Source organism: Littorina saxatilis, linkage group LG17, assembly GCF_037325665.1.
Source record: "Littorina saxatilis isolate snail1 linkage group LG17, US_GU_Lsax_2.0, whole genome shotgun sequence".
Classification (NCBI taxonomy): domain Eukaryota; kingdom Metazoa; phylum Mollusca; class Gastropoda; order Littorinimorpha; family Littorinidae; genus Littorina; species Littorina saxatilis.
Genome location: NC_090261.1, coordinates 7306685 through 7318086, shown reverse-complemented (window position 1 = coordinate 7318086; position 11402 = coordinate 7306685). Strand labels below are relative to the sequence as shown.

Genomic DNA, 11402 nt, shown 5'->3' with positions numbered 1-11402 from the left:
TATGATAAAGAAGGATTCTTTGTGCTCTAGCTGAGGCTACAGTTGGAGATGGGAACATACTAACTAAAATACGGTGGGTGTCAACCAATTCTTCGATTTTTGATCCTCTGCCACCCAAGGAAGACGTGATGGGGTGGATTTTTTGAGACTACCGCATAACGTCCACGCTATAAGACGACGTTAAGATGTTTTGACATCATTGCATTGTGACATCATCCATCATCCCCCTCCTTTGTGCTTATCTGTCGCGCGCATGGCGTGTGTGTTGGTTTATGTGAGTGTGTCTGTATGCGTGTAAGAGAGAGAGAGATAAAATTGAGAGAGTATGTGTGTGTGTGTTTTCGTTTCTAAAGTGCGCTCTCTCTCTCTAGATCTCTGCCTGAGAGAGAGAGTCAGTGATTTGTTCTTCGCTGGGGGTACGCAGTGCCTTGGCATTGCACTCCTACTTAATTTTAATGTACTGGTATTGTCCCAGTCAGCACACGATATCGGGTCGATATCGGTCCGATATCGGATTTGACCGGATATCTCGGACCAAGATATCCGATATCGGTCCGATATCGGTCCGATATTGGATTCCAAGTTTGCTCATCAGACTAACGTTAAATTAATGTTAACTTTTTACGTTAATTAAGTTAACATTAATTTAATGATAATCTGATGAGCAAACTTGGAATCCGATATCGGACCGATATCGGACCGATATCGGATTCCAAGTTTGCTCATCAGATTAACATTAAATTAATGTTAACTTTTTACGTTAATTAAGTTAACATTAATTTAATGATAATCTGATGAGCAAACTTGGAATCCGATATCGGACCGATATCGGATTTGACCGGATATCTCGGACCAAGATATCCGATATCGGTCCGATATCGGTCCGATATTGGATTCCAAGTTTGCTCATCAGATTAACGTTAAATTAATGTTAACTTTTTACGTTAATTAAGTTAACATTAATTTAATGATAATCTGATGAGCAAACTTGGAATCCGATATCGGACCGATATCGGACCGATATTGGATTCCAAGTTTGCTCATCAGATTAACATTAAATTAATGTTAACTTTTTACGTTAATTAAGTTAACATTAATTTAATGTTAATCTGATGAGCAAACTTGGAATCCGATATCGGACCGATATCGGACCGATATCGGATTCCAAGTTTGCTCATCAGATTAACATTAAATTAATGTTAACTTTTTACGTTAATTAAGTTAACATTAATTTAATGTTAATCTGATGAGCAAACTTGGAATCCGATATCGGACCGATATCGGACCGATATCGGATATAACGTTAAATTAAAGTTAATTTTATGTTTACGGCTAATGTCAGTTTTACCAAATAAAAAGCATAATATAATGGTTAGATTCACATTATTTAAACATGTGTTTTTTTACGTTGAGTGTGAAAATGAAAAGAACCAAAATAAAACTATAATTAAACTTTTTATTGCGATTTTTTATTTTTTCCTCAGACCAAGATATTCTGATATCGGTCCGATATTGGATTCCAAGTTTTCACATCATCGCCAATACAATCCCATCCATCACACCAATATTGGCCCGATATCAGACCAATATCGGATACGATATCGGGTCGATATCGGACCGATATTGGATTCCGACATTGGGCCAATAAAGTTGACGTTAATTTAACGTTAATCCGATGAGCAAACTTGGAATCCAATATCCGACCGATATCAGGCAGATATCGGATATCTTGGTCCGAGATATCCAGCCAGCACCCCGATATCGGACCGATATCGGACCGATATCGGGATACGATATCGGGTCGATATCGGATCCCAATATGGGACCGATATCGGATTTCAAATCGGGTCGATATAGGATTACGACATTGGGCCAATATTGGATATAGGTCCGATACAAAGAACCAAAATAAAACTATAATTAAACTTTTTATTAGAATTTTTTTTCCCTCAGACCAAGATATCCCATATCTGCCCGATATCGGTCCGATATTGGATTCCAAGTTTGCTCATAAGATAAACGTTCACTTTTTACGTTAATTTAACGTTAAATTAACATTAAATTAACGTTCATTAAAACAAAACCATAATATAAAGTTAAATTAAAGTTAATTTTCGTTTACGGCTAATGTCAATTTTACCAAATAAAAAGCACAATACTGTATAATGGTTAGATTCAAGTTATTCAAACGTGTGTTTTTTATGTTGAGTGCAAACATAAAAAGAACCACACAAAAAAATATAATTAGACATTTTATTAGTAATATTTTATTTTTATTTTGGGTTGGTTTTTTAATTTTATTCTTATTTGAAGATAATTTAGCTTAGTCGTTTGTGTCTGCTGATGTTGTAATGTATATATGTACTTAAATTCAAGAAGTCCTATATCATATTTGACCGGATATCTCGCAAGACCAAGTGCGCACGGAAAAGATCCTGTAATCCATGTCAGAGTTCGGTGGGTTATAGAAACACAAAAATACCCAGCATGCTTCCTCCGAAAGCGGCGTATGGCTGCCTTAATGGCGGGATAAAAACGGTCATACACGTAAAATTCCACTCGTGCAAAAACACGAGTGTACGTGGGAGTTTCATCCCACGAATCCAGAAGAAGAAGAAGAAGGAAGTGTGCATGCTAACATGAAACAAAACAAAAGACAAATAAATAAAACCATTAGAAATATGTTGTGAGAATATGTTCTAAACATTTATTCATCATTTCCATGACATATACTGTACATTTAAAAAAACACACACGATAAAACCATGATAAAAATGTCGGAAGTTGAATCAGTTCTAAAGTTTCTGGAAGTGAGTTTGGATACATGTATCCCACTTTTAGGTTCTGTACCTAGAAATTTACCAATTCTATTCCATCTTTTGGGTTTAAAAAAAATAGTCTTCGCACAGCTAGGTATCTTGTACATGTATCCGAATGATGCCAGAGACACAAGGAAAGATGAGGTTATTTGCAACACCACCAGCAGAGGAAGAAGTCATTCACTTTGCAGCAGCAGATAAAAAGAATTGTTTAAGAATTTGAAGCAGGAGCAGACACAGAAGTTGTTGAATTTGTAGCGTCATCTGCAGACAAAGAAGTTGTTAAATTTGCAGCAGACGATATACTTGTTAAACCTGCAGCAGCAAACGAAGAAGTCATTCACTTTGCAGCAGCACCAGACAACAAGAATTGTTGAATTCGAAGCAGGAGCAGACAGAGAAGTTGTTAATGTTGAGTTTGCAGCAGACGATATATATACTTTTTAAATCTGCAGCACCAGCCTTGGAAAAAGTTGTTGATACAACCAGTGCAGACGATGGCATGTCTGCAATAGGAGACTTTGAAGATCTGCTCCAAATGCTATGACACCTGCAAAGACAGAGAATGCAACAATCTTAAAACATAAAGAATTCAGTGTGATTTGAGAACTTCAGTGTAAACACTATAATTATGTCTTCTTTGTTAATGCTCTTTACTAAATATAGAACTGAAGGTAAATAAGGTTTACATTGTCTTTGCATTATGCCAATATTTGTTGAATTTACTTGTGTGTATATATATGCTAACTTTGATAGCATTCTTCTGTGTTTGAATGAAATGCTCTTAGTCAATGCTGCCTGGCATGGATAACAACCCCCCCCCCTCCCCCCAACACACACAGAACACCTTCCCAAAGTTTTTTCCAAGACTAAGACTGAGTAAGAGTAAGGCAATAATATGTCAGTTGGACCTGGACTAAAAATATGTATAGGTCCAGATGTCCCGGCTACAACAAATTGTTCTGTCAGAAGACCTGTTATAGTTCTTTATGTCGAAATTGATGTGATGGTCGACCAGCCAAGATTTAGAACAATGCGTCATAAGCATGTATTAATGACCCCAGACCGAAGCCTGACAACAACACTGCCTTCTCTCATAAATGATTTTCAGTTATAAATATAATATGACTGCTGGAACATTCATCAAGCGTTAACGTGGATTTTACCTGCAAACACACACACACACACACACACACACACACACACACACACACACACACACACACACACACACACACACTTACTTGGCCTCAAAAGCCAGAATGTCACTTGTCAGGGTTGTAACTTGTAGTTTACATCCCTGTGAATGCTTTCTGGTATCCTCATGGTAATTCCTCCCACCCTGCAATGAAAGCATTGATGTGTGAGTTGCATTACAGTAGAGAACAGTGGTCAATCAAAACTTGTTTTAAGTGTCTTTGAAAAGACGATTTTCGAAAATAACTCTCTTGAGATCTCTTATAAATGTTACTGTACAGTAATGGATTAGACCAGAAGCTGTGAGATTGAACAAATGTGTGAAAATGTGTGGCAATTATCAGATTGACAGAGAGAAATAAAATATCAGTGAGAGAGAGAGAGAGAGAGACAGACAGACAGACAGATAGACAGACAGGGAGAGAGAAACAGACAGAGAGACTGAAACTGAGAAAGACAGACAGAGCAAGAAACTAGAAAGACAGAAGGCAGGAAAGAAAGAGAAAGAGAGATAAATTCACCTTTCCAATCGTTATGCATGATATTGCTTTGATATTGGTGACTCTTATCAAAAATAAGTCAACAATCACAATGCCAACGGATTCTGAACTTATGTATGAATATGATTATGAATTTACAACACAAGTCACACAGTGAAGTAACATTACCTGAAAGTTCCATTTGCCATTCGCTCAGCGTCATAAGATCTGTATTGTGTAGTCCTGATATATGCTGAAGTGCAGCATGTTATCTTATATCAGCAGACACACTGGCTTTGAAGTTGCAGGAGTGAACGGTAAAAATACAGTAGAAACTTTCTTGAGTTCGATTCGACAGAGAAAAGTCCGAGAGTACTGTCCCTTGGCGGCCCGACGGGAGGTCACTCAGAATTACTTGTCCGGCAGTTACTGAGTAAACAAATGGCGAAATGCGTTGGGAAGATTGAAAACTGGCAGTTGCTAGAGCACTATGTTATACAACATCAGAAACGATCCTGACTGGACAGTCCAATACTAAGACAGAAGGAGGAAGACAGAACTGGACTGGTTTCAAGAGTGTTCCAAACAGTCGATCATCATGCATCACGTAAAACGTTGAGTGAGTATCGCCTATGCCTATGGAACTTGGATTCGTTGGAAGATAGTTTTGCTAATTATTGAGACTTGATGTATTTTTTTCTCTTGGAATATATGAGACTAAAAAGTGTGTTTGTTTCTTATGTGTGTGTGTGTGTCACTGTGTGTGTTTGTGTCACTGTGTGTGTTTAGGTGGTTGCTGATTTTCTTTATTGTTGTTGTAAAAATAAAATGGTGATTTTAACTAAGAATCCTTTTATGGTTCTGTTGTGCATAATAAACAGTTTTTATTCTTTCAGATTTATAAAAAATACCTGTCTACACACACACACACACACACACACACACACACACACACACACACACACACACACACACACACACATTGAATGTAGACAAATAAATCTGCCAGTGATGGAAGAAATGGTGAAGAACAAATGAAAGGTGAGGGAGGTTTTGCAGACAGCATGTCTCCTTATGAAAGCACAAACATGTTCATACAATGTCAACATTTTATATGATCATCATCTTGTTGCGTCATACTCATAACGGTTAATCTTTTTACTGCAGCTGGCCGTGAGGAAGCGCCATATTCAAACCGACAACAAGCAATTCGAACAGGTGCTTGCGAAGTGGTTGACAGGATTGTCGGATCGTCTACATGGTGGGAGGATGTCGAAGATCAACACAGAAAACGAGGACGAGGACTAAGATGAAGATGGTAAATAAAATTAGTGCTAATGTGCTGACAGCCAGCAAGGAACACGCCTCTCGGATTCACTCTCTCTTCATTTTGTGTTATTTTGCCTCTACATGATATAATGCCTCTACATATATATGATATAATGCCTCTGCAAGGATTCCCTAGGCCTACTGTTTTGGAACAAATGCTATGTGCAGTTATGTCGGAGAATGGGCTGACATCGTTCAATACCGACTGTTGTGGCGACTGAACAATGGCGATACTGCGTTTTTGAAGTTCGACAAAGGCGGCCATGAAAAAGTGCGTCGGTGGTGCTACGTTGTGTGTCTCCAACTTTCAATCGCAGCTGACAGTGTCAGATTCAGGCTGTATGGTGCGGAGTGATGTTGTTGCGAGTGACGCTGATAGGCGGAAGGTGACAGACGATGCCAGATATGACGGAGACAAAGAACATCAATGGTCTAACCTAGCTGATATGTTACAGAGGATGAGCGAGGAAAGCACCGTGAGGATAAAAGAGATGGTCTGAACATTTCCCGTTCTCCACCCTTGTGAAGAATTGGAGCGTAACAATCATTTGTTTTGATTATCATGACTGGACAGAACCGTTGCGTGACCAGTCCGTTGTTTGTTGCAAATCGAAAGACTTATTTAGTTATAATTGATTTCATAACTGGTTATCCGTTTGCGACGATTTTCTCGTCTCCTTTGTGTTCATTTGATTCATGCGTTTTGTGAAGTTATTGTTATTTCCCTATTCCAAGGGGGCTATCGCCTTATGGAATTAAATACTTTGACTTTGATGGGTCACATGAATCGTGACACTCCATAATTATTCGGTGGGGACCCATTGGTTAGTGGTCTGCTCTGCAGTGCTGTGAGTCATGGGTTCAAGCCCGTCCTTTGGCAGCAGAGTGGATGACATTTCAGTGGATGAGTTATCTTATCACAAGGTCAGTTATTAATTGTATTAACTGTTGAATTTTAATTGATAGTTGTAATTTGTTTATGTTGCATTGGTAACTTATGTGTTTTCAATGATACAGTTGGTTATTAAATTATTCTCATTCTGCCTTTGAGTTTGACTCACTTTCATTTGTACTTGTGTGACAATGTTTATCAACTACTTCATCTTATCATTTCTGTCTCCTTTTAAATTTTCTTCTGTTCTTGGGCCAGAAATCTAATATTTACGGATTACAGCAAGTTTTAGTGCAGGTCAAAGACGAACAAGTGCGAAAGCAATTGCCAAGCATGAAGCATGTTTTCATTAGTCAAGAAGTAAAGTCAGAGGTTCAAAGATGATCAGATAATTAATGCCAACTATTCGCTGGTTTTGCTTCATCGACTCTGCGGGCAGCTTCCAGGAAACCAAAGTTTTCAGGTTCCGGGGGAAGTATGGTTGCAAAGCTGAAACTTAAAGGAATTGACGGAAGGGCACCACCAGGGCACCATAGAAGGGCACCACCCTTATCGGTTCCCGATATCGGTCCATTATTGGTTCCCGATGTTAGGCCGATATCAATTCTCTATATCGTACCGATATCGGACCAATATTAGTCCAATGTCGGAATCCGATATCGACCCGATATCGTCCCGATTTGCAATCCGATATCGGTCCGATATCGGGATCCGATATCGGTCCGATATCGGGATCCGATATCAAAATGATATCGACCCGATTTGCAATCTGATATCGGGATCTGATATCGGGATCCGATATTAAGCCGATATCGATTCTCTATATCGTACCGATATTGGACCGATATCGGACCGATATCGGACCAATGTCGTAATCCGATATCGACCCGGTATCAACCCAATTTGCAATCTGACATCGGGATTTGATATCGCGCCGATATCGGGATCTGATATGAGGCCGATACCGATTCTCTATATCGGGTCGATATCGGACCGATATCGGACCGATATTGGTCCGATGTCGTAATCCAATATCGGTCCGATATCGACCCGATTTGCAATCTGATATTGGGATCTGATATCGGGATCCGATATTAAGCCGATATCGATTCTCTATATCGTACCGATATCGGACCGATATCGGACCAATATCGGACCAATGTCGTAATCCGATATCGACCCGGTATCAACCCAATTTGCAATCTGACATTGGGATTTGATATCGCGCCGATATCGGGATCTGATATGAGGCCGATACCGATTCTCTATATCGGGTCGATATCGGGTCAATATCGGACCGATATCGGTCCGATGTCGTAATCCGATATCGGTCCGATATCGACCCGATTTGCAATCCGATATCGGTCCGATATCGGAATCCGATATCGACCCGATATCGTATCCGATATCGGTCCGATATCGGACCGATATCGGGGTGCTGGCTGGGGTTTTTCTTTCACAGCAACACATACTATTTTTGATAGCACTTGTGAAGTGTGTGCATTTTCTGGCACAAGTAAGAGCCTGTTCTTTTGACCCCATATGGTCTTTCAAGACATATATTGAGGAAATTGAAAGGACCTCAGCACACACGCGTACATACACACTCACAAAAACACACAGATATTGAGCGACACAAACCTAACACAGATTTTTTTGCCACAGCTCAGTTTTATTGCACCATGTACAGATGCATTATTCATGATATACATTACATATTCACGAGATATTCATCCAAAGAAAGTTATAACACGCATGCACGCACACACGCAGACACACACGCACTCAGTTTTCTGTCGATCATGATCTTTTTCTCATCTTTTCTGGGGGTTCCACATTTCCATTTGCTTCATTGTCATCATCCTCTTCATCGTCTTCCTCTTCTTCATCAGCCTGGTCTCCTGAAAAATATAGCATGACATAAATTACATCAGTTGCTCTAAATAAAAATTGCTGCTCAACTTGCAGAAGCTATGGTTTCAAAACTAAATGGTGTTTTTGGTTGTAATTGGTGTTATCTCTCAGCACCCCAAAGCATAAATTGATTGAAACAAGAAGACATTCCGATTCGGATATAAACACAACAAAGCTAAATAAATGTGACACTGGCAGCACAGAGACAGTGCAATCAGCCATACCCTTTTGTAAACTAACAAATGCCATGCCTCTGAAACCTACGTAGCACCAGTACTCTGCTGAAAAGACGAACAATGTCGCAAATACCTGACTGCTTTGAATCGTAAGCTTTGCCACCGGCCGCGTTCGCTGCTTTCTCCTTGTCAACAAGCACTGTGATCGCGGTGTTGAGTTCTGTCTGCACTTCTCCCATGTGTGTTCGCAACGCTGCCAGCTCTGATGCAGGCGTCCTGTCGCCCCCTCCCTTCTCAGTGCACCGGACTATCGTCTGCTGGCTTCCGTCAGCTTGCGTAAACGTCACTTTGACGCTACACATGATGTAGGTGGTATAGGATTTCCCAGTTATTTTGCAGACGAGAGTTGAAAGTTTAGCTGGTGGCAGAACCGGAAGTTTATCTAAGGGACGTTACTATGATTAATCTACGATCTGATGTGTGTGGGGTTGTGTCCCTGTTTACGCCGTAAATAATTGTAACCCCCCTCCCCCCCCCCCCCCCCTCTCTCTCTTTCTCTCACGCGCGCGCGCGCACACACACACACACACACGCACACACACACACTGGATCTTACATAGTAATTGATTTAAACGATTGTCTCTCGACTAAACTGGCACGAGTATTTGTGAAGCTCAGCGGTAAAATTTAATTTGGTACACAATAAAACAGTCAGTACGGCATTGTGATCTGAGACTGAGGAACTCGAGAACAAGCCAGAAGAGAATGCTGAGAAAAAAAAATGTAAATGCATTTTCGTTGGTAGGTGACTACTGTAGCATACTCGTATTTAAGAGGTTGATGTGAGGGAGGCTAAAACCTGATGACCAGTAAATGTGGGACGAACACTGAGGGAAGGGAGAAGATGTGTGTTGGGGGAGGGGGAGGTAGGAACTCATCATGGGTGAGCCATTTTTGACCTCCCCACACACACCCCTTCCTCGGGATGTTGAGTTACTTTAATGGGAAGCGACTGATGCCATTTGGCAGCGAACATTTTTCTGGTGTTGTTCCTCTTTGACTCGACAACCTTCCTGCCAATCCTTCCTTCGTGATCAGTCGATAAGTTCAGGGTGTTTCTGTAACCGCGTTTGTGCCAATCATGAATTCAGTACGTCGTGTTAGTCTATTCTGTATCAGTTTGTGCAAAAGCAGACTTGACACATATTCAGCAGGATTGTGGACGCTCACCGAGCTAGCACGTGTTTTGTCTGCCGTTCTTTAATTTTTTTTTAACACACCTGTTCGTATTGATGTCAAAGCAGCAGTGTCTGTTATAGCATTAACATTCACTGCTTTTACTTGGGAAGCCGCGTGGTCGAGTGGTATCGTGTGATACCTGTAATACGACTTCGTTACCTCTGTTTGCGAGGTTGTGGGTTCGAGTTTCGGTACTGCCAATGCTCGAACCCACAACTTTCGTCATTTAAGTACCGCCCGTATTTTGGGGCGCGGCATCCCGCTTCTATTAGACGTACAGACGGGTTTTTTTTGCTCATGTTAGTAATAATATACATACTTAGGGTAGAATCAGGTAGGTTTAGAACTCGTGTAAAAAGTAGGTCTATGTCATTATGTCATTGGGTTTTTTAATCTTTTTTGTTTTTGTTTGTTTGTGGAACTTACAAAATATTTAATGTTGTGGAGGGTAAAGAAAAAAAAAAGCAATCAATTAATAAATCAATAAACAAATAAATGTTGACATGCAAAGATAAAATAATAAAGAAAGAAAAAATAAGTCAACAAAGAAAATAAATAAAACTTTATTTCACCTTTAATTGATAAAAAGTATTTATTAAATGTATAAATGTAATGATAGTATGTTATGTAATAAAGAAGACAAAAAGGGAAGAGTTAGGCAAGTGTAATAAAAATGAATATTGATTTAACAAAATAAGAATAATAAAATCAGAATAAACATGTTTTACCAATTAAATATTAATATTTTCTTAGTTTACATTTGTAGTTTTATTAATTTTTGTGTTTCCTTGAATTTTTTTTATCGGATTTGTTTTGTTTTGTTTTTCACCTTGATGATCTTCTCAAAATGTTTTAATTCTATTGTATAATGGTGTGACTTGTGTTTGTAGAATGGTGTGACTTGTGTTTCAGTTCCGCAACACAGTACTGTTGGTGAAATGCGGGGATATCCTGGTCGCCTTCCTGGTAGACATGCAAAATGAAGATCTGCCAGAATTACATCAACAGTTTTGATCTGGTGTAATCAAGGGTGAATAAACATAATATATATAAAAAAAAAATAAAATAAAAAGAAGGGGGGGGGGTGTGTGTGTTTATAGGGTCATGAATAAAGATGATGAGTTTAAGTGGTAATATTGGGTGAGTTATTTTTATGTGCAACTTGAAAGACCTGTGACACACACACACACGAATGATATGCAACAAACATAGACACAAGAACACTGAAGGCAAATATGCAAACGATAGCAAACTAAAGAATGCAAACTAAAGAGTGCAATCTAAAGAAAGAAGAGAATGCAAACTAAAGAAAGAAGAGAATGCAAACTAAAGAAAGAAGAGAATGCAAACTAAAGAA

General features: G+C 39.4%; 2 protein-coding genes and 2 long non-coding RNA genes across 4 annotated transcripts in view; 2 read left to right on the top strand and 2 right to left on the bottom strand.

The window, feature by feature from the left end:
- The window catches only part of LOC138952735 (acetyl-coenzyme A synthetase 2-like, mitochondrial), a 38469-nt gene extending 27377 nt beyond the window's left edge, over positions 1 to 11092 (top strand). Inside the window, exon 12 of the mRNA XM_070324452.1 lies at positions 10958 to 11092. Coding sequence (XP_070180553.1) covers positions 10958 to 11059 — 102 coding nt within the window. The 3' untranslated portion in view covers positions 11060 to 11092. The remainder of the gene's footprint in view (positions 1 to 10957) is intronic.
- On the bottom strand, positions 2693 to 4876 carry LOC138951647 (uncharacterized). Its single transcript, XR_011451190.1, has 3 exons — positions 4685 to 4876; positions 4064 to 4161; positions 2693 to 3369 (listed from the first exon to the last, which is right to left on the bottom strand). It is a non-coding gene; the product is annotated as an uncharacterized lncRNA (long non-coding RNA).
- Positions 4920 to 6867, top strand: LOC138951646 (uncharacterized). Its single transcript, XR_011451189.1, has 2 exons — positions 4920 to 5114; positions 5663 to 6867. It is a non-coding gene; the product is annotated as an uncharacterized lncRNA (long non-coding RNA).
- Positions 8366 to 9259, bottom strand: LOC138952307 (uncharacterized). The gene is made up of 2 exons (XM_070323945.1): positions 8940 to 9259; positions 8366 to 8617 (listed from the first exon to the last, which is right to left on the bottom strand). The coding sequence occupies exons 1-2, from the start codon at positions 9166 to 9168 to the stop codon at positions 8517 to 8519; spliced, it is 330 nt and encodes a 109-aa protein (XP_070180046.1). The 5' UTR covers positions 9169 to 9259; the 3' UTR covers positions 8366 to 8516.
- Positions 11093 to 11402: the final 310 nt, after the last annotated feature.

What these genes read in the sequence shown, in the direction of transcription:
- LOC138952307 (XM_070323945.1), bottom strand. Translation starts at nt 9,168, where the DNA reads ATGTGTAGCGTCAAAGTGACGTTTACGCAAGCTGACGGAAGCCAGCAG. An exon ending in TTACGATTCAAAGCAGTCAG is followed by an intron (nt 8,618 to 8,939) that starts GTATTTGCGACA and finishes TATATTTTTCAG; the next exon opens with GAGACCAGGCTGATGAAGAA.